Here is a 24,078-nt window from a genome sequence, read left to right as displayed (position 1 = left end):
CACTTTGAAGATGCAAAATATTCGTTATTGTGAAACAAACAAGAAATAAGACAAAAAAACAGAGAACTTGAGCGTGCATAACTATTCACCCCCCCAAAGTCAATACTTTGTAGAGCCACCTTTTGCAGCAATTACAGCTGAAAGTCTCTTGGGGTATGTCTCTATAAGCTTGGCACATCTAGCCAATGGGATTTTGCCCATTCTTCAAGGCAAAACTGCTCCAGCTCCTTCAAGTTGGATGGGTTCCGCTGGTGTACAGCAATCTTTAAGTCAAACCACAGATTCTCAATTGGATTGAGGTCTGGGCATTGACTAGGCCATTCCAAGACATTTAAATGTTTCCCCTTAAACCACTCGAGTGTTGCTTTAGCAGTATGCTTAGGGTCATTGTCCTGCTGGAAGGTGAACCTCCGTCCCAGTCTCAAATCTCTTGAAGACTGAAACAGGCTTCCCTCAAGAATTTCTGTGTATTTAGCGCCATCCATCATTCCTTCAATTCTGACCAGTTTTCCAGTCCCTGCCGATGAGAAACATCCCCACAGCATCATGCTGCCACCACCATGCTTCACTGTGGGGATGGGGTTCTCGGGGTGATGAGAGGTGTTGGGTTTGCGCCAGACATAGCATTTTCCTTGATGGCCAAAAAGCTCAATTTTAGTCTCATCTGACCAGAGTACCTTCTTCCATATGTTTGGGGAGTCTCCCACATGCCTTTTGGCGAACACCAAACGTGTTTGCTTATTTTTGTCTTTAAGCAATGGCTTTTTCTTGGCCACTCTTCCGTAAAGCCCAGCTCTGTGGAGTGTACGGCTTAAAGTGGTCCTATGGACAGATACTCCAATCTCCGCTGTGGAGCTGTGCAGCTCCTTCAGGGTTATCGTTGGTCTCTTTGTTAACTCTCTGATTAATAACCTCCTTGCCTGGTTCGTGAGTTTTGGTGGGCGGCCCTCTCTTGGCAGGTTTGTTGTGGTGCCATTTTCTTTCCGTTTTTTAATAATGGATTCAGTGGTGCTCCGTGGGATGTTCAAAGTTTCGGATATTTTTTTATAACCCAACCCTGATCTGTACTTCTCCACAACTTTGTCCCTGACCTGTTTGGATAGCTCCTTGGTCTTTATGGTGCCGCTTGCTTGGTGGTGCCCCTTGCTTAGTGGTGTTGCAGACTCTGGGGATTTTCAGAACAGGTGTATACAGTGAGGGAAAAAAGTATTTGATCCCCTGCTGATTTTGTATGTCTGCCCACTGACAAAGAAATGATCAGTCTATAATTTTAATGGTAGGTTTATTTGAACAGTGAGAGACAGAATAACAACAACAAAATCCTGCCGCAAGGTCCCCCTGCTCAAGAAAGCACATACAGGCCCGTCTGAAGTTTGCCAATGAACATCTGAATGATTCAGAGGAGAACTGGGTAAAAGTGTGATCAGATGAGACCAAAATCGAGCTCTTTGGCATCAACTCAACTCGCCGTGTTTGGAGGAGGAGGAATGCTGCCTATGACCCCAAGAACACCATCTCCACCGTCAAACATGGAGGTGGAAACATTATGCTTTGTGGGTGTTTTTCTGCTAAGGGGACAGGACAACTTCACCGCATCAAAGGGATGATGGACGGGGCCATGTACCGTCAAATCTTGGGTGAGAACCTCCTTCCCTCAGCCAGGGCATTGAAAATGGGTCGTGGATGGGTATTCCAGCATGACAATGACCCAAAACACACGGCCAAGGCAACAAAGGAGTGGAGAAGAAGCACATTAAGGTCCTGGAGTGGCCTAGCCAGTCTCCAGACCTTAATCCCATAGATCATCTGTGGAGGGAGCTGAAGGTTCGAGTTGCCAAACGTCAGCCTCGAAACCTTAATGACTTGGAGAAGATCTGCAAAGAGGAGTGGGACAAAATCCCTCCAGAGATGTGTGCAAACCTGGTGGCCAACTACAAGAAACGTCTGACCTCTGTGATTGACAACAAGGGTTTTGCCACCAAGTACTAAGTCATGTTTTGCAGAGGGGTCAAATACTTATTACCCTTATTAAATTGAAAATCAATTTATAACATTTTTGACATGCATTTTTCTGGATTTTTTTGCTGTTATTCTGTCTCTCACTGTTCAAATAAACCTACCATTAAAATTATAGACTGATCATGTCTTTGTCAGTGGGCAAACATACAAAATCAGCAGGTGATCAAATACTTTTTTCCCTCACTGTATATACTGAGATCATGTGACAGATCATGTGACACTTAGATGGTACACAGGTGGACTTTATTTAACTAATGATGTGACTTCTGAAAGTAATTGGTTGCACCAGATATTGTGGGTTTCATAGCAAAGGGGTGAATACATGTGCACGCACCACTTTTCCATTATTTATTTTTTAGAATTGTTTGAAACTTCACTAATTTGGACTATTTTGTGTACGTCCATTACATGAAATCCAAATAAAAATCAATTTAAATTACAGGTTGTAATGCTACAAAATAGGAAAAACGCCAAGGGGGATGAATACTTTTGCAAGGCACTGTATATACTGTATTCTATACTATTCTACTGTATCTTTGTCCATGCCGCTCTGACATCACTTACTTAGATTTGTGTGTATTGGGTATATATTGTGAAATTGTTAGATATTACTGCACTGTCGGAGCTAGAAGCACAAGCATTTCGCTACACCCGCAATAACATCTGCTAAACACGTGTATATAACAAATAAAATTTGATTTGATTTGCCTGGCCGCACACGACTCCAACACCATAATTAAGTTTGCAGATGACCCGACGGTGGTAGGCCTGATCACCGACAACGATGAGACAGCCTACAGGTTGGAGGTCAGAGACCTGGCAGTGTGGTGCCAAGACAACAACCTCTACCTCAACATCAGCAAGACAAAGGAGCTGATCATGGACTATAGGAAACGGACTGCTGAGCACGCCCCCATCAACATCGATGTTCCTCGGTGTCCACATCACTAAGGAATTATCATGGTCCACACACACCAACACAGTCATGAAGAGGGCATGACAATGCCTCTTCCCCCTCAGGAGGCTGAAAAGATTTGGCATGGGCCCTCAGATCCTCAAAAAGTTATACAGCTGCACCATTGAGAGCATCTTTACTGGCTGCATCACCTCTTGGTATGGAAACTGCTTGGCATCCGACCGCAAGGCGCTACAGAGGATAGTGCGTACGGCCCAGTACATCACTCGGGCTGAGCTCCCTGCCATCCAGGACCTCTATACCAGGCGGTGTCAGAGGAAGGCCCTAAAAATTGTCAAAGACTCCAGCCACCCAAGTCGTTGACTTTTCTCTCTGCTACCGCATGGCAAGCGGTACCGATGCACCAAGACTGGAACCAACAGGACACTGAACAGCTTCTACCCCCAAGTCCTAAGACTGCTAAATAGTTAAATAGTTAACCAATAGCTACCCGGACTACCTGCATTGACCCTCTTTTGACTCATCACATGCGCTGTTGTTACTTTGTTTATTGTCTATCATGTTGCCTAGTCACTTTATCTCTACCTATATGTACATACAGTATTTACTTCAATTACCTCATACCCCTGCACATCGACTCGGTACTTGTACCCAGTGTATAGTATATAGCCAAGTTATAATTTCTCATTGTGTATTTATTCCTTGTGTTATTATTTGTATATTATTTTTTTAAAGATCTCTCTGTATTGTTGGGAAGGGCCTGTAAGTAAGCATTTCACTGTTAGTCTACACTTGTTGTTTACGAAGCAAGTGACATATACCATTTTATTTTATTTTAAGTTAAAAAGAGTCAAGTGAAAATCAATCGCCTTTCAGGAAATGTCTGTTCTTTCTTTACTTCATTCAAGGCCAAACATGGCAGAAAATATGTAGGGGAAATAAAGAGGTTTCCCAGAGAGCAGGGTTGTTCTGTTGTGAAGGGAGGGAGGACAGCTTGGCTCAGGTTACAAGGGTGCACGCTATACTGAGAAGTATTATTTCCTAGCAAAAAAGAGATCACTACCAATAATTTTTCTTACACTGTTGGAAAATACAGTCTGGGAGAGTCCCTGAATCTCAAGACAGCTTGACTTTCTATTTAGGTGTACAAAGCAATATTGACTCACACCTTCGCAGCGTCTACCAACTGTTTCACAATATGGTAGAACACCATGAGCACAATATGATGCTCAGAGATACTGTGGGGGCGTATAGAGAAAACAATACTTCAAAATGAACATCCTATTTTGCAGAAGTTCTTCCAATAAAGGCCATTGCCTTTAAAGTAATTTCACCATTTTAGTGTGCAGTACTTCCATGAGGTGCAGACTAATGATTAGTGCTGAAATCGCATTACGCTCAATTATCGGCAGTGCAACATTATCACTAAACAACACTTTTTGACCATTAGCAATAATTACCATCCATACCAAAATGTATTGGACAGCTCTTTGAGCGGGGACAAGATAATGCCTTTTGAATTACCTAAAATGTACCTCCATTCTAAAGACTAAATATAGCTGGAGAAGATTTGAGATAATGTGCAGTGATTTTCCAAGTGTAGAAATTAGTCATTCTCTAAAACCCTTAGGAACATTTAAGCCTTCTAGGAACCAAATATAACTAGCCCATTCTTTTAACATGAACCAGGATCCATCCTGTACTCAAGAACATGTTTTTTGCTGACAGATTTTTGTGTTCAAACATGGCATTATTAGTTAAGCCAATGCAAATGAAGAACTTTAGGTTCCTCTGCTTTTGGCAGATATACAGTATGTGCTGCATTTAGAGATGTGAATGGCATAAATTATGTAAGAAGATAGATGCATTCTAAACTCAGTCATGTCTGCTGGCAGCGTATAGGCATCCACTCTACTACTGGATATCTTATCAATACCATTTTGCATACGCTGATAAAAAAAACTAAGTACAACACTCTGCCGAATGTAACAGTATTCTTAACGCTAGCTGAGACTCTGCTCCTGGTGGTGGATAAACAAGAGAACTGGGCCAGTCCCAGAGTGGGTTCTCCCTTGCACCTCTCAAAGTTCTCCACCACCTGTGAAACTAAAGCCCTCCCTTCAGCAGGACCAATAATCCTGCTCACCACGTCCCCGCTGATCCAGAGTCAGTCCTTCCAGCTTGCTTGACAACCCACAGCCCAGCCCACAGAATGAACACAGCTAGAAGACAGACTCTATCCCGCCTCTAGTTGTCTGTCTTCTTCAGTTTCTGGTGAAGCATTGATACCTCTGGTGCTGATAGCAAGTCACATTAAAGCAACGCGCCCACATGCCGAGCGAGTGAAATGCCTATGACTAAGTAAGAGATAGAGAGGCAGAGGTAGAGGAAAAATGGAAATGTACAGCATCATCGGTCATATCTAATAGACTGCCTGCAGTGGCAGCAAAATATATTACATAGGACTTCATAAATTGGCCTATAGTGGCTTGCGAAAGTATTCACCACCCCTTGGCATTGATTTAAACAACATGCCTACCATTTTGAAGATGCAAAATATTTTTGGGGGTGAAACAAACAAGAAATAAGACAAAAAAACAGAAATCTTGAGCGTGCATAACTATTCACCACCCCCAAGGTCAATACTTTGTAGAGCCACCTTTTGCAGCAATTACAGCTGCAAGTCTCTTGGGGTATGTCTCTATAAGCTTGGCACATCTAGCCACTGGGATTTTTGCCCATTCTTCAAGGCAAAACTGCTCCAACTCCTTCAAGTTGGAGGGGTTACACTGGTGTACAGCAATCTTTAAGTCATACCACAGATTCTCAATTGGATTGAGGTCTGGGCTTTGACTAGGCCATTCCAAGACATTTAAATGTTTCCCCTTAAACCACTCAAGTGTTGCTTTAGCAGTATGCTTAGGGTCATTGTCCTGCTGGAAAGTGAACCTCCGTCCCAGTCTCAAATCTCTGGAAGACTGAAACAGGTTTCCCTCAAGAATTTCCCTGTATTTAGCGCCATCCATCATTCCTTCAATTCTGACCAGTTTCCCAGTCCCTGCCGATGAAAAACATCCCCACAGCATGATGCTGCCACCACCATGCTTCACTGTGGGGATGGTGTTCTCAGGGTGATGCGACGTGTTGGGTTTGCGCCAGACATAGTGTTTTCCTTGATGGCCAAAAAGCTCAATTTTAGTCTCATCTGACCAGAGTACCTTCTTCCATATGTTTGGGGAGTCTCCCACATGCCTTTTGGCGAACACCAAACGTGTTTGCTTATTTTTTTCTTTAAGCAATGGCTTTTTTCTGGCCACTCTCCCGTAAAGCCCAGCTCTGTGGAGTGTACGGCTTAAAGTGGTCCTATGGACAGATACTCCAATCTCTGCTGTGGAGCTTTGCAGCTCCTTCAGGGTTATCTGTGATCTCTTTGTTGCCTCTCTGATTAATACCCTCCTTGCCTGGTTCGTGAGTTTTGGTGGGTGGCCCTCTCTTGGCAGGTTTGTTGTGGTGCCATATTCTTTTCAATTTTTAATAATGGATTTAACGGTGCTCCGTGGGATGTTCAAAGTTTCTGATATTTTTTTATAACCCAACCCTGATCTGTACTTCTCCACAACTTTGTCCCTGACCTGTTTGGAGAGCGCTTTTGTCTTCATGATGCCGCTTGCTTGGTGGTGCCCCTTGCTTAGTGGTGTTGCAGACTCTGGGGCCTTTCAGAACAGGTGTATATATACTGAGGTCATGTGACAGATCATGTGACACTTAGATTGCACACAGGTGGACTTTATTTAACTAATGATGTGACTTCTGAAGGTAATTGGTTGCACCAGATCTTATTTAGGGGCTTCATAGCAAAGGGGGTGAATACATATGCACGCACCACTTTTCCATTATTTATTTTTTTGAATTGTTTGAAACAAGTTTTTTTTTTCATTTCACTTCACCAATTTGGACTATTTTGTGTATGTCCATTACATGAAATCTAAATAAAAATCAATTTAAATTACAGGTTGTAATGCAACAAAATAGGAAAAACGCCAAGGGGTATGAATACTTTTGCAAGGCACTGTATGATCAATATCAAGTGAATTGACTCAAAGCCACACTACTACTAGCTAAGCATGTGCATGCAGATGAAACAGCTGTGATCTTATGCTTTCTCTCAGACAGTGAATTAAATTCATTGTCTGAGAAAAAAAGAATGGTCAATCACTGATTGGAATGTAACGATAAAAAAAATATGCCTATTTGCATCGCAAAGAAACACCTGAGCCATCGAAACCCAGACTGATATACAAAGGAAGCTAAGCCTAGCTTTGCATGAGAGCATGGATTTTCCAAAGCTCCTTCCTCCACACTAAGACCTCTTGCTTCTCCCTCTCCATCTCATCTCTATTTATTCTCATTTTTCGCCTGGCGGTAGTCTGTCAGGCTAGAATGAATAGGCAAAGCTAAATTATTGACTGTGAAACTAGCTGATTATGGCATGTACTATGGGGAATTTACAGATGTCTCGCAGCACAAATGTACTGCTGAAATCAATAAATGCTGCAGACGCTTTGGACTTGCTTGCTTGCCTACCTTCCCCTGCCTCCTGTAATGTTTGACAAGGCTCTTTTCCCCCTGCCTGGGCTCTGTTTGCTGAGAGCTGGCGCTCTCTCCCCCGGCCAGTAAAGAAGGGGGTCTGTCGGCCATTACTGTGATTTTCTCTGTCAACAACAGTGCTTGAGAAAGGTATACTTTGACTCCCACCAGCTATGGAGGAGAGGATATATGGCGGGCCCAGACCTTCCCTGTCCCTTACATAAGTGGTGACTTTAATATAAACACTTGAATAAATTAAAATCACAATCAAAGTACAGGTAGTCCCACTTGGTGGCTGTGAATTGGGTGAACAAGGACTCTCTAGGAGTCTTAGGGGATACCATTTAGAATACACGAGATTGTGAGAATGAGGGGCTCAGAGGGCTACTTTTAAAGCAAGAGTAACAATACTGAATGTGTAAAATACGAGGTTCTGAGAATGAGGGCTCCGAGGGCTACTTCTGAAGTGGGAGTAACAATACTGAAAAAGTAAAACATCTTCAGGACCCAGCTGAGTTCCACTCCTTCCCTTTGAACATCCACAGGTCAGTGGAAAGTCTATTTTACAGACCTCAAGATCAAAGAGTGTGTTTACAGTACCTTTCTGTGATCCCAGGGGCGCAGACAAAACAAAACATGTGCCCCATTAAACAAAAGTAATCAACAAAAACTGGACTTAGACCAAACAAAATACCTACCATGAAGCCAGGTGCTGACCATTGGCAGGTGGGAAATCTGTGAACAACCTACTAGAATTGGAGCACATAAACCAATAAACTGGAGAGAGATGCTACCAATTGACTTGAGGAGAAACAGCTGAGAGTGGAGCTAACTCTCTACCAAAACACTTGACATACTTGGCAAAGAGGTGGTCAATCTGCCTCGAGAAGGATATGTCGGAAATGGATTTGGCATTTCAATCTGGCCGTGCGTAAACTGAAGGGGCAAGATCTGATCCGTGCTGTTGCTCTCAAAGCTTTCCCAAATCTAAGCATTAGTATTCAACCGGTTGCAAAACACTATATGTGATTCTCATCACACTCCTCTGCATGTAATGTAATTATTGGCAGTGCCATCATCATGACACAGCAGACCTCCATTAGACCTTTCCCAGGCTGCCCTGGGCCAGCAGCATGGCCATGGCCTGACACTGGGAGAGTGCTGTCTGTGTTGCATAAGTAGTGATAGTACGTTACTGTATCTTTGTAGAATCCTGCTAACATGCTGTTTGGTTTGATTTATTATCTCAACGAATGGTCTTCAATTTGACATAAGTGAACAACATGTTTGGATTGAATTTGTGTATGTTAAATCCATTACCAGGCATCTAAACAACACCTATGAAAAGTGAAAGCAAGATAATGGAAGGAGAAGCAAGAATAGATGGAGAGGAGATACTTACCAATTGATGCTGTTGCAGGGACTGGCTCCTTCGACACTAGAGGGTAACGACACAGGGAAAGAAGAAGACAGTGAATATGGAGCACCTTGAAGTTTATTGTCATGAATCTTGCCCTGGGCCAGCTGCAAAGTCAAAATTAGCTATATCGTAAAGATTCATGAAAACAAAAATGTGCTTTTGGTCTTAATTTAAGGTTAGGGTTAGGCATTAGGGTTAGCATTGTGGTTAAGGTTAGGTTTAAAATCAGATTTTATTGACTTTGTGGCTGTGCCAGCTTGTGACCACTCTCGAGAGCTGCCTCCAGGCCAAGATTCATGACAATAAATGCCAACCTGCGAATATGGATTCTCCAAGCAACAAACAATTTCCACCTAAGAAAATGCCTATAGATTGATTTCTCAACATGTTCTACTTTGAAGAGACCTGAAAGAGCAATATGGCATTGCCTTATGTAGATTCACTACAAAGCAGGCTTCTTCAGAGTGGTATGACTGTACCTGAGTAGTAGGAATTCAAGAGGGATTTGCTTTGCAGCGTTTTTCCTTGCAGAGAGAAGGAGCAGGGAGAGGGGGAAGCTGAGGGGAGAAACACAAGGAGATGTTAAAGACTTTGAAGACACAGCAGATAGGCAAACAGGATGCAATATCCAGACACCATCTCTAAACAGAAACAAGATGGGTCTGTATCAAACTAAAATAAGGTGAATCTACAGTACATTACCCAACTATCACAAAGGAGATATACAGTGAGACAGAGAGAATGTACCACAGGTGAACAGACCTGGATGGGTGCACGTTATGCCACCTAACGGTGAAAGAGATGAGTTCTCCCTTTCAACAACTCACACTACCAGCCCTATCCTACATGAAACACTGAACAATGCCCATGCGATTCTGACACATGGAGTTTCTACAGTAATCAACATGTGATATTACATACTGCTATGCAGACCATTTCCCCACAGGCTAGCTCCTTCATCTCACTCTGATCATGTGCTCAGGTGTGCCACAAGGTATTGCAGATATGGCTATGTAGTACTTTACATTTTAATGCGCAACAGAGTATATCCTCTGCTCAAATATAAACCCTAACCCTTATTCATACTGTATGCTAATATAGTCAACTTTATACTTCTACCTGCATGTGAAAAGTGCTTTCACAGCAATTTAGCCTAGATACTAGCAAAGGATGTTTCACGAGAATGCAATAATAGAAAAGGTTATTTGCCTGTATCAGTGTAAATATTAGATCTCCATGCTGCGCTGGCATTTTTCTCTGCCTCATTAGGTATAACAAGTGCCCAACACCCCCCGTACTGTCCTATTCTGATGGCCACATTAATAGATAAATAATGATAGGGAGGAATAATGAACAAGGTGTTGTACAGGAAGAACACTGATATGAGAGGGAGAACATTCTGTGTTGGAGGATTTGCATACATAGATGTATGTGATGGAGCAGGGACTTTTTTTGTCACGTCTCAAGAGACTGTTCGTCATTGATATATTGACTGAATTAGATGGAAAAGTACGGATTTTAACAAAAATGATATCAGAAAACAAAATAAGAATTTGGACGTTCTGGGAATTTGCATGACAACCAAAATATGAAAATAGAGTTCATGATGGACTTGTAGTGGAAAGATGAGATACTTGCGACTAGCGACTTGCGGGCGCTGAGACCCAGCGTGATGACTCAATCACAATTTATGACATTATTTGGATGGCTGATCATTTGTGGGCTATCACAGGGGTCAAACACACCTTATTTGTGGTTTTCTCCGGGGAGGGACGTTCCCACAGAACCCTGGGAGCACGGACAACGTTGGAGGTGTGAAGACTGATGAAAACTTTTATTGAGGAAATGAATGTTACTGTGTGAATTAAATTGTCATGTTTGGATTGTTCCAAGAGTTCATAAAGAACTATACATTTGGATGTGTTTATTTTTCTACTCCTCCTCTGTTCCTCTGGTGATGTAGAGGTTAACCCAGGCCCTGCAGCCCCCAGTATCACTCCTACTCCCCAGGAGCTATCATTTGTTGACTTCTGTAACTGTAAAAGCATTGGCTTTTTGCATGTTAACATCAGAAGCCTCCTCCCTAAGTTTGAGTTATTCACTGCGTTAGCACACTCCGCCAACCCTGATGTTCTAGCAGTTTCTGAATCCTGGCTTAGGAAGGCCACCAAAAATTCTGAAATGTCCATCCCCAACTATAACATTTTCCGTCTAGATAGAACTGCCAAAGGGGGTGGAGTTGCAATCTACTGTAGAGATCTATCATACTATCCAGGTCTGTGCCCAAACAGTTTGAGCTCCTACTTCTAAAAATCCACCTTTCCAGAAATAAGTCTCTCACTGTTGCCGCTTGCTACAGACCCCCCTCAGCCCCCAGCTGTGCCCTGGACACCATATGTGAATTGATTGCCCCCCATCTATCCTCAGAGTTCGTACTGCTTGGTGACCTAAATTGGGATATGCTTAACACCCCGGCCATCCTACAATCCAAACTAGATGCCCTCAATCTCAAACAAATTATCAAGGAACCTACCAGGTACAACCCTAAATCCGTAAACATGGGCACCCTTATAGATATCATCCTGACTAACTTACCCTCTAAATACACCTCCGCTGTCTTCAACTAGGATCTCAGCGATCACTGCCTTATTGCCTGCGTCCGTAATGGGTCTGCGGTCAAAAGACCACCCCTCATCACTGACAAACGCTCCCTAAAACACTTTAGCGAGCAGGCCTTGCTAATTGACCTGGCCCAGGTATCCTGGATGGATATCGATCTCATTCCGTCAGTAGAGGATGCCTGGATGTTCTTTAAAAGTGCTTTCCTCTCAATCTTAAATAAGCATGCCCCATTCAAAAAATTCAGAACTAAGAACAGATATAGCCCTTGGTTCTCCTCAGACTTGACTGCCCTTGACCAGCACAAAAACATCCTGTGGCGTACTGCATTAGCATCGAATAGCCCCCGCGATATGCAACTTTTCAGGGAAGTTAGGAACCAATATACACAAGCAGTTAGGAAAGCAAAGGCTAACTTTTTCAAACAGAAATTTGCATCCTGTAGCACTAACTCCAAAAAGTTTTCGGACACCGTAAAGTCCATGGAGAATAAGAGCACCTCCTCCCAGCTGCCCACTGCACTGAGGCTAGGAAACACTATCACCACCGATAAATCTACAATAATCGAGAATTTCAACAAGCATTTTGCTACGGCTGGCCATCCTTTCCACCTGGCTACCACTACCCCGGTCACCAGCTCTGCACCCTCCGCTGCAACTTTCCCATGCCCCCCCCCTGCTTCTCCTTCACACAAATTCAGACAGCTGATGTTCTGAAAGAGCTGCAAAATCTGGACCCCTACAAATCATCTGGGCTAGACAATCTGGACCCTTTCTTTCTAAAATTAGCCGCCAAAATTGTTGCAACCCCTATTACTAGCCTGTTCAACCTCTCTTTCGTAACGTCTGAGATCCCCAGAGATTGGAAAGCTGCTGCGGTCATCCCCCTCTTCAAAGTGGGTGACACTCTAGACCCAAACTGTTACAGACCTATATCCATCCTGCCCTGCCTTTTGAAAGTTTTTGAAAGCCAAGTTAAGAAACATGCCCTCGTAAAACTGACTATTCTACCGATCCTTGACTTCGGCGATGTCATTTACAAAATAGCCTCCAACACTCTACTCAGCAAATTGGATGTAGTCTATCACAGTGCCATCCGTTTTATCACCAAAGCCCCATATACTACCCACCACTGTGACCTGTACGCTCTTGTTGGCTGGTCCTCACTACATATTCATCGCCAAACCCACTGGCTCCAGGCGATCTATAAATCACTGCTAGGCAAATCCCCGCCTTATCTTAGCTCATTGGTCACCATAGCAACACCCACCCGTAGTATGCGCTCCAGCAGGTATATCTCACTGGTCATCCCCAAAGCCAACACCTCCTTTGGCCGCCAATCCTTCCAGTTCTCTGCTGCCAATGACTGGAACGAACTGCAAAAATATCTGAAGCTGGAGACTCTTATCTCCCTCACTAACTTTAAGCATCAGTTGTCAGAGCACCTTACCGATCACTGCACCTGTACACAGACCATCTGAAATTAGCCCACCCAACTACCTCATCCCCATATTGTTATTTATGTAGCTCATTTGCACCCCAGTATCTCTATTTGCACATTATCTCTTGCACATCTAACATTCCAGTGTTAATATTAATTGTAATTATTTTGCACTATGGCCTATTTATTGCCTTACCTCCATAGCTTGATACATTTGCACACACTGTATATATATTTTCTATTTTCTGTTGTATTTTTGACTTTATGTTTTGTTTTACCCCATATGTAACTCTGTGTTGTTGTTTTTATTGCACTGCTTTGCTTTATCTTGGCCAGGTTGCAGTTGTAAATGAGAACTTGTTCTCAACTGGCTTACCTGGTTAAATAAAGGTGAAAAAAAAAAGTACTGTAAGTGCTATTAATTTATTGTTACAGGGAAAATGTTATTTTGTTAGTCAGAGAGCGGATATATCAAAGAGGCCGCGACACAGGTGTGCTCCTATCATGTAAATTGAGTTGATTAGATTAAAATCTGGGTGTGTTTTCCTGTCTATTGTTTTTACTAGCAAAGTGCAAAACAATGTTAATTCAGGTTGGGTGTGAGTTTCTGCTTGAATTTGGTTCAAAGGACAGTGAATTTGTGGGCCACCCGAGTGGTGTAGCGGTCTAAGGCACTGCATTGCAGTGCTTGAGGCGTCACTACAGACCCCGGGTTCGATCCCAGGCTGTGTCACAACAGGCTGTGACCGGGAGTCCCATAGGGTGGTAAACAATTGGCTCAGTGTCGTCCGGGTTAGGGGAGGGTTTGGCTGGGTGGGTGGGCTTTACTTGGCTCATTGCGCTCTAGCGACTCCTTGTGGCGGGCCGGGTGCCTGCAGGGTGACTTCGGTCGTCAGTTGAACAGTGTTTCCTCCGACACGTTAGTGCAGCTGGCTTCCAGATTAAGCGGGCAGGTGTTAAGAAGCGCGGTTTGGTGGGGTCATGTTTCAGAGGATGCATGACTCGACCTTCGCCTCTCCCGAGCCCGTTGGGGAGTTGCAGCGATGAGACAAGATTGTAATTGGATATCATGAAATTGGGGAGAAAAACAAAAATATATATATACAAAAATTATTTTTTAGGACTGTGAATTTGTTCATACTTTCAGAACTTGTTAACAAGCTTATGTGTGTATCACACCGTTTTTTTCTCTTTAAAGATTATTCTGAACTGAAGTCTTAGCCTATTGGTGAGAGTCATTTACTCTTGAGTTATTCTGTAATGTATCATGTATTTCATGTACACTGTAATTATTTGAGTGTTAATTGTTTCATGACTAATATATTATATTAGTTGAATTGAAATAAATGCATTGCTCGTTTTACAGAGTAATTATTTGATTGACTATACGTTAATAATTTAGTAGGTCTATCCGTAATTATAAACAGTGGTATTCACCCCCCTTGGCATTTTTCCTATTTTGTTGCCTTACAACCTGGAATTAAAATAGATTTTTTGGGGGGTTTGTATCATTTGATTTACACAACATGCCTACCACTTTGAAGATGCAAAATATATTTTGGTGTGAAACAAACAAGAAATAAGACAAACAAACAGAAAACTTGAGCGTGCATAATACTTTGTAGAGCCACCTTTTGCAGCAATTACAGCTGCAAGTCTCTTGGGGTATGTCTCTATAAGCTTGGCACATCTAGCCACTGGGTTTTTTGCCCATTCTTCAAGGCAAAACTGCTCCAGCTCCTTCAAGTTGGATGGGTTCCGCTGGTGTACAGCAATCTTTAAGTCATACCACAGATTCTCAATTGGATTGAGGTCTGGGCTTTGACTAGGCCATTCCAAGACATTTAAATGTTTCCCCTTAAACCACTTGAGTGTTGCTTTAGCAGTATGCTTAGGGTCATTGTTCTGCTGGAAGGTGAACCTCCGTCCCAGTCTCAAATCTCTGGAAGACTGAAACAGGTTTCCCTCAAGAATTTCCCTGTATTTAGTGCCATCCATCATTCCTTCAATTCTGACGAGTTTCCCAGTCTCTGCCGATGAAAAACATCACCACAGCATGATGCTGCCACCACCATGCTTCACCGTGGGGATGGTGTTCTGGGATGAGAGGTGTTGGGTTTGCGCCAGACATAGCGTTTTCCTTGATGGCCAAAAAGCTCAATTTTAGTCTCATCTGACCAGAGTACCTTCTTCCATATGTTTGGGGAGTGTGGAGCTTTGCAGCTCCTTCAGGGTTATCTTTGGTCTCTTTGTTGCATCTCTGATTAATGCCCTCCTTGCCTGGGCCGTGAGTTTTCGTGGGCGGCCCTCTCTTGGCAGGTTTGTTGTGGTGCCATATTCTTTCAGTTTTTTTAAATAATGGATTTAATGGTGCTCCGTGGGATGTTCAAAGTTTCTGATATTTCTTTATAACCCAACCCTGATCTGTACTTCTCCACAACTTTGTCCCTGACCTGTTTGGAGAGCTTCTTGGTCTTCATGGTGCCGCTTGCTTGGTGGTGCCCCTTGCTTAGTGGTGTTGCAGACTCTGGGGCCTTTCAGAACAAGTGTATATATACTGAGATCATGTGACACTTAGATTGCACACAGGTGGACTTTATTTAACTAATTATGTGACTTGTGAAGGTAATTGGTTGCACCAGATCTTATTTAGGGGCTTCATAGCAAAGGGGGTGAATACATATGCATGCACCACTTTTCCGTTATTTATTTTTTTAGAATGTTTTGAAACAAGTTATTTTTTTCATTTCACTTCACCAATTTGGACTATTTTGTGTATGTCCATTACATGAAATCCAAATAGAAATCCATTTAAATTACAGGTTGTAAAGCAACAAAATAGGAATAACGCCAAGGGGGATTAATACTTTTGCAAGGCACTTTACTACACATGCTTGGGTACCACCTTGACATCTCTGATCTGCTTGCCTCAATAAATTAATGCTAGAACGTTGGTCGCCAGGATTAGCTGTTTGTATCTAGTCTCTTGATAATTGCATAACAGTGCAAGTTAGACACATGTTTATTATAGTCATACTGAGAGGTGACGCAAGGCTTGCTACCGTGACTAGATTCCTCTAGAGTCGTACAGGGTTGTTGCATTTAATCACATAATATTGGAGTCAGATTGATAAATGTAGTATATTATTATATTCAACATAATTTCTACATAATGGTTGGATAATTTCCACACCAAAATACAGACTTGCATGGCACATTCTCCCTTTCTTCTAAACTTTGAAATGCTACTAGGACATTTTCTTAGTTGGGTTAGATGCAGCGCTGAAATATGGGCAGTGTGGTGAAGGCAATTACTGTATATATTAGTTGAGACTCTTTTTTTCTCCAGCTGACCCGAAATTTCAAATTAATCTCCTCCCAAAGGCCAGTGTGACATTTTCTCCAGAAAAAGCTTCTGAGAGGGCCCTCCTAATTACTGCTGCCACACAGCAGGCTGGACCCCATTTACAGCTCAGAGAAAATGGCCAAAATGCCACTCGCCTTTCTCTGAAGTGTATATTCAGTGGAGATGCTACAGTAACTTGATTTGGAATCAGATGGAATCCTTTTGGAGAAGTGGGTGCCTAAGAATCTTGTATACAGTGCTATAATAAGTTGGTGGATTCAGATTACACTGAATTGAAGTGTTTGCAACCCACCCCTAGTGTTGTATTTTCAGATATTGTTATTTGTAAGTGCACTATGGTTTTTGGCTGAAATATTGCTCCATATGTGGCACTGTAAATGAATATGGTTGGCCAGTATTGTGTAATGGCAGTGAGAATGACAGTAGGCTACCAACATCTGCCTAGTTAATTATTATGTGGGGACCAAAGAAGGACGCAAAGGAGACTTTAAAGGAGAAGTTTACCCAATATCCAGAAACTCCCAAGTGATTCCAAACATTGAAACTAGTTCTGTGGAGTTTTCCCTCTCCCCCTCTCTCTCCCTGTAGTGCTGCACTGAAACAGCTGCAAAAAATGGGTCATGTGACTTGTGCCGTTGTGGGATGCAGACCTCACTCTGCTCCGTTGCCAGTAAATTCATGAAATGTGGACAAGTTCGTTGTTTTATTGAAAGCGGACTGCCGAATTAGCTATTTTTGTCAAAAGTACTATCAGTTTTAAGTCAGGAAAAGTGTACTTTTCTACCTAAAACATTTGTGATTATTTTATATCAGCGGAGATGGGTAACAACTGTGCATGTGCGCTCTCGGGAGAATCCCTGCTATGTAGAAACTGCAGTTTATGCCCTTATTCACAGATGCAAGTTTTTTTGGGCTAACCTACAAATATGTCTGACGATTAAAACTGAGCTTCAGATAGAGCGCCGCTCTAGCCGATGCTGTAACAATAGCTGGACCACAGCCCCAACCCATCCTCAGGATCAACACAGACAGGTGATGCAGTTGCAGTAATTGCGCTCCAATGCGGTGAATGAGGAATGTTTGTGCTGCAGATATTTCGAATACATGTAATGATGATGAGGTAATGATGATGAGGAGCAATTAGTTTGCTTTTGCGACCACGGGCATATTGCTGCCCATATAAACTTTGGTGTCCCCAAAAAAAAAATCTGTGTTCCAAAAACTAAATTGGAGACACACCCCTGTTCCAGCTGGGCCAAATGGACAGTTATCTAACGAGTAAGTAGCTAAACGTTACTTTATTGATTGATCGCTTATCATAAACCTCTATGAACGGGACCATTAGTGGATTTATGTTTTCACATTATCCCAAAACACTATACAGTGCATTTTCTTATGTTACAGCCCTATTCTAAAATTTATTAAATTAATGTTTCCCCTCATCAATCTACACACAATACCCCATAATGACAAAGCGAAAACAGGTTTTTAGATATTTTTAGATATAAGTATTCAGACTCTTTGTTATGAGACTTGAAATTGAGATCAGGTGCATCCTGTTTCCATTGATCATCCTTGAGATGTTTCTACAACTTGATTGGAGTCCACCTGTGGTAAATTCAATTGATTGGACATGATTTGGAAAGGCACACACCTGTCTATATAAGGTCCCACAGTTGACAGTGCATGTCAGAGCCAAAACCAAGCCATGTAATCGCTGCCAAAGGTGCTTCAACAAAGTACTTAGTAAAGGGTCTGAATACTTATGTAAATTTGATATTTCAGTTTTTTATTTTGAATACATTTGCTAACATCTCTAAAAACCTGTTTTTGCTTTGTAGTTATGGGGTATTGTGTATAGATTGATGAGGGGAAAAAAACTATTTAATCAATTTTAGAATAAGGCTATAATGTAACAAAATGTGGAAAAAGTCAAGGGGTCTGAATACTTTCTGAATGCACTGTACCTCCATACACTTGCTTTGTCGCTTTTGTATTTTGTATTTTGTCACTGCGCCAGATCCAGTCCATGGAAATACATTAACAACAGCTGTATCTTTTAGTATCCTTCAGTGTTCTGTCCCCATAATTTCAGATTGCATATCGCACTCATAGGCATTGTCGCTGAAGTGCTTGCTACACACACGCAGTTAGGCAAGGTTGGCTGCAGGAGAATTTACATCGTATTTACTATTTCGAATTGCTACTAATCATCTTCTGCATCTCTTCATATCTTTTATCAGAAAACAGTGACATTTGGTGCCTTCTTCCCTTGATTTCCTGTATAAAGTGCAGCCAAGGACCGAAAACCAGCTTACTCTTACTGACATCTCTTTTTCCACTTTGTGTAACTAACTTTAACTACGATAGGCCTAACTCTATCAACTTTTGCACCAGCTCCTTCTCACCCCCCAAAAACTTGAATCTGTGACATCAAGCTCCATATAAGGGCATATCTATAACGTTTCTACGTAGCAGGGTCTCCCCCACATGTGCAGTTGTTACCGATCTCCGATGCTGTGGCTGTCGGCCACAAATAATCGCAACCGTTTTAGGTGTAAAAGTACACATTTCCTGACTGAAAACCGGTAGTACTTCTGACAAAAATAGCTTATTCGGGTGCACACTTCCAATAAAAAACTAATTTCTGATTCATGAATTCACTGGCAACGGATCAGAGTGATGCCTGCATCCAGCAATGTCACAGTCACGTGACCCGTTTTTGTAGCTGTTTCACTACAGCACTACAGGGAGAGAGAGGGGGAAAGGAGAAAAACTCCACTGAACTAGTTTCAATGTATGGAATCAATGGATTTTGGGTAAACTTCCCTTTAAAGGAGATAACCTTCAAAGAAAACAGAACAGCACACAAATAGTGAGATTAAGTGAGAATTAAACTCCAGGCAAAGGAAACAGCATGTCGTTAAATTAGAGAAATAGGAGTGGAACAGGGGGTATCAAGAGATTAAGTCAAACAGAGGGAAGTGAGAGGAGAGAAAAACAGGCTAGGACTGACAGGAATTGGTACAGACTAGTAGGAAGGGTTGTAAAATTCCCAGGATTCCCAGTTGGATTTCCAGAACCGGGATTTCTGAAAAACTTCTGAGGACCTTTGGGAATGTTTAGGGAATTTTGCAATCTTGTTAGTAGGTCCTGTTTGACTCACTGAAACCGTTGATGTCCTGGCTGCTGGTGGAGAAGGGGTCGTCCTTGTGCAGAGTGCTGACTTTGGTGGTGCTCTTATCAGCCGTGCCCACCGGTCCCATCTCCCTCTGGGTGCTGCTGCTGCTGGCCGTCTCCTTCTGTTTTTTGGCCAGTTTCCTTCAGCCACCACCCAAAACAAACACAGTGTCACTCAGAGACAATGGCACAGTTGAAGTACACAGAAATCATACGACAGACTTGTACTACAACATAAAGGTAAAGGAGTAAAAAGTGAAGAGTGGCCATGTTATACATTGTTCAGTATCTAGTATTATTTTTACTAAATAATTTGGGCTATTTTGGAGCATTTCAGGTCGAAAGAGAATGCATTCTGTTCAATAATCTGCAGTTATTTATTCCATGTGGTGAAATCACTATTTCTGGCCTGTGATTGGGGAACAGAAACCTTGTAGTCATAGTGACTGATGGTAGATTTGGCCAATCATTTGTTTGGTTTTCTCCGTGTTTTTTGATGTCTCAATGATATTATTAAGAAACATGTGGATTTCAAAGTCAGAAGCTTGCCATGTGGAACAAAACAAATCAGGAACTTAACTTGCCTGTTCTGAAGGAATAAAAGGCAACAGTAGCTTACCATTTTACTTGAGCTCGAACGGTATTTTAACAAATACTTCACTGTTAGTCAGTCTATTTCAAAGAATAGTTTGAGACTACAGAATGTAACCTCTATAAAGACCTCACTCTAGAACTTCAAAAGACTCCATGGTGCTGGGATTAACTAGTAACTGCAGTACGCTCTATAGCTCAATACTTGTCGATTTGCTTCAGAAGTTTAAGGCTTGTGTTATTGTGAAGGTGTAGGTCTGTGTAAGGCCTGTTGCTGACTATACTGTGGCTTTGCATGAATAAATATTCCATTAAAATCAGTTGGAAGGACTGAGGTCGATGCTTTATCTCTTGCAGGTAAAGGTATTCAGCGGAATTAGTTTAGGAAATGCTATCATTTATGAGCTGTCTTTAAACAGGGCAGGCCTTGTGGAATATGGAGGCATGATAGTCAATACTCTGTTTCCAGTTGCAAACAAATGAGGTCCTTTGCTTCCTCAGCAGCTGGGGTTGAGGACAGAGGCAAATGCTGCATTGGCGAAACCTCAGTCAAGAAGCAATAACAGAAGGGTCAGATCTGTAGGCACCTCCACTTTTTTCCAATTACGTTTCCAGGTCTTAAAATTGTGGCAATAAGGAGCTGTGCCTGATATTGCTGGCTGTTTGTGTGTGTGAGTGTGTGAGCGAGCGTGTTTGTGGGTCTGTGTTTGTATGTGTATGGGTGTGAAGAAAGTGTGGGTGTGTGTGAGTTGATGTGTTTTTACTTTGCTGTCACGGAGAGAGCCCTATGAAATCTTTTTTCTGTAATAATTTTGCTATCATTATTTCAGGCAGACCTTTCCTCCAATCTACAATGCACTTGTACAGCTGTGCTTCAAATTTAAAGTATTGATTGGTGGCTATAGCTGCTACTTTGCTATTCTTACTTTGAAAGTGGGAATGGTAGTGGTGTGGAAGAAAGAAAGAAGAGTCGGAGAGATGAGGATATGGGGCTCTAGTATAAAAGAAAAAGAGTGACCGATGGAGGCAGAGGGAAGAAATATACTCTAACAGGCTGACATTTGGGGGAGGGGGAGATATTGGGAATAGAAAGTGTGGTGTGCTGAGAGAGAGAGAGAGAGAGGGGAGAAAAAGAGAGCAGTAAGGCCACATATCATCTTTAACACAGTATGCCCTGTTTTCTAGTGTGCAGCACACCATTTCTTCCTCTTTGCTATGTGTCTGACTTCTCTTTCTCTCTGCACTGTCTATATGGCCTTCTGTTGTCTCTACACATGATTGCTCCGCCACATTTTATTAGGCGAGTATACTATTTTGATCCAATCTTGAAATATTGAACTAGCCCAATAAAATGTCTGTAGTGGAGCAATTATTTTCACCTTTATTTTTACAGGTAAGTCAATTAAGAACAAGGCCCTACTTCATCTGTACGTTTTCTTCGGCCCAGCACTCCTTAAAACAAGTGATGTGCATTTAACTACACAAACTCCCACAACCCCCATTCCCAAATCTAGGCTTCCGTCATATAAATGACCTTCTTTAAAGTCATGATGTATAGCTTAACAGGCCAGGAGGTCTCCCTATCATGTGTGTGGATGTCTGTCTTTTATCATAACAAATCAGTGCTCAGATTCCTCTCACTTCCATCGCTGCCATCGAAAGGTCAGCGATATCTCCTAATTACAAGATTTCTCTAAATTGTTCAGTTTATTGGATATTCTTATAATAGACTAATTTAAATGACAAATTCCTTGCATATTGTAAGTGGCAATGGAGTAAAGATAATCCGTATTTAATGAATGTCAAAACCAGCACTTCATTAAAAGTAAGGTTACCCCGCCGAGGATGGGCCTGCATATCATAGCGTACTTTATGGCACCGGCTCTGCTATTTATAGGTTGCACCTCCATCACTCGGTCGCTTCATGCCATTGTAATGAACGTTCTCAAGCCGCCTTCTATCGGCGGTGCCATAGTGGTGCCCTAAAGTGGTGATAAGCCCAGTCATTATGGACGGAGGCTAACTACTGTTTAGTCTAAATTAAATAGCCTGGAAATACGATGACATTGCTAAAGTAGTCAAATATTTAGTAGGAAACAACTTTGCCAGCATTATCATGTCATCAAATTTACTTCAGACAGATGACAATGTTGTCATTAGCTAGCAAAGTTTGTAAAAAATAGCTAGCTATGCTAACGCTAGTCTAGCTAGCTAACTTTATACTGCATCTAAAGTCAATCCGGTGACATCAAAATGATGACAAAAGATGTTCCTACTAATTGTTTGCCTCCTTTTGAATGCCATTGTATTTCCAAGCCACTGTAATGCACTCGTGATGAAATCTTCATCAGCACTCATTGACGATGCATTGAGTAGAATGCTCAGTCGGGCATCAGTCCAAAACAAACGTTCAAAACAATATTGTGACGAAACATGCAACCCACCAAAACTCAAATTAGAGATTTTTGTTTCAGGGCAGTGAAGTCCTGGAACTCCTTGCCAGACAGTTCCAAATAACTTGCCAAATAGTTGTTTTAAGAGATTCATTCATAAAATGTTTTGAACGACTAAAGTGGTTCTAAGAGCTTATTGTAATATTGAGAGTTTGGGACTATAAGGTTCTATCTGCAAAAAGATTATTCTGAGATAATTGGCTTTAAAGTTCCGAACCCTCATTAGTTTGAATGGTGTCAGCAATTTTATATACTGTATTCTTTTGAACTTAACAGCATGCATTGGGGTATTCAGAGTACTTTATAGGTACAGAACATTGAACAGAACAAGGCTAAGTGGTCTCCCGAGTGGCGCAGCGTTCTAAGGCACAGTGCTTGAGGCTTCACTACAGACCCGGGCTCGATCCCAGGCTGTCACACAGCCGGCTGTGACCGGGAGACCCATGAGGCTGGGATTTATTTGTCCCATCGCACTCCTTGTGGTGGACTTCGGTAACCAGCTTGACGGTGTTTCCTCCGACACATTGGTGCGGCTGGCTTCCGGGTTAAGCGAGCAGTGTGTCAAGAAGCAGTACAGCTTGGCAGGGTCGTGTTTTGGAGGACGCATGGCTCTTCGCCTCTTCCGAGTCTGTAGGGGAGTTGCAGCGATGGGACAAGACTGTAACTACCAATTGGACATCACAAAAATTGGTGGGAAAATGGGTAAAAAAAAAAAAAAACGATTTTTTTTTGGTAAAAATAAAAAACTACACTGTGTCAATAATTTATGACAAAAATGCAGATAGAACCTTATAGTCCCAAGCTCTCAATATGTTGCTGTATGTTGTATTTAAATTCATATGTGCACATCAGGTATGTGGGTGGGGGTAGCTGGGGAGTGTAATATGTATACGTAATAGGAATGTGGATCTTTGTTTGTGTTTTTGTGCTTTAATTTGCTTTCGTTGTTTTTCTCATTTCTATATTATTATTTTATTTTTTACATTTCTTAAGGACTCTTGGAAGATTAGTCCTTGGGCTAAACAAGATCCTTATAAAACAAAATAAAATAAAAATGTGTTATCATTGGTCATACACGAATATCAGATCTCATCTGCTTCTGACATCCGTCACATCATACAAACGATAATGTGAATCCCGTTGATGGAGTAAAACGCTAACCTTCCATTCTATCACAGGAAAGCAGTTATATTATTACCTTTGTCTTATCATGCATAAGCAGGACATGACATATGCTCACCGAGAAACATATTAAACTCAGTTTTGCAAATGTTCATTACAAAACTCCTTTGCGATACAGTGAGTAAGCGGCCAGCCGTGTCGGTGAGGTGAGTAAGTCAGCATGCGCTTTAGCAGGATGGGTGACGCGGATGGGTCTTCACAGCATGGTTAACATGCAACACTCACTCAGCCACTTACGCACACAAACACAAGAAAGGGAGAAATAGAGATCTGAAGGAATGCCTTTTGGAAAGAGTTAGTGTGT

The 24,078-nt window shown here is 42.0% G+C and overlaps 1 protein-coding gene across 15 annotated transcripts in view; it reads right to left on the bottom strand.

The window, feature by feature from the left end:
- The window catches only part of ptprt (protein tyrosine phosphatase receptor type T), a 449,458-nt gene that overhangs the window by 90,690 nt on the left and 334,690 nt on the right, over nucleotides 1-24,078 (bottom strand). For all 15 annotated transcript variants that reach the window (XM_041888816.2, XM_041888817.2, XM_041888819.2 and 12 more), the window contains 3 exons: nucleotides 19,535-19,689; nucleotides 9,422-9,499; nucleotides 8,925-8,960 (listed from right to left, as the gene is read on the bottom strand). In XM_041888816.2, coding sequence (XP_041744750.2) covers nucleotides 8,925-8,960; nucleotides 9,422-9,499; nucleotides 19,535-19,689 — 269 coding nt within the window. The remainder of the gene's footprint in view (nucleotides 1-8,924; nucleotides 8,961-9,421; nucleotides 9,500-19,534; nucleotides 19,690-24,078) is intronic.

Source organism: Coregonus clupeaformis, chromosome 10, assembly GCF_020615455.1.
Source record: "Coregonus clupeaformis isolate EN_2021a chromosome 10, ASM2061545v1, whole genome shotgun sequence".
Classification (NCBI taxonomy): domain Eukaryota; kingdom Metazoa; phylum Chordata; class Actinopteri; order Salmoniformes; family Salmonidae; genus Coregonus; species Coregonus clupeaformis.
Note: the sequence above shows the minus strand (reverse complement) of the source record. Positions and strands in the feature narration are given on the sequence as shown.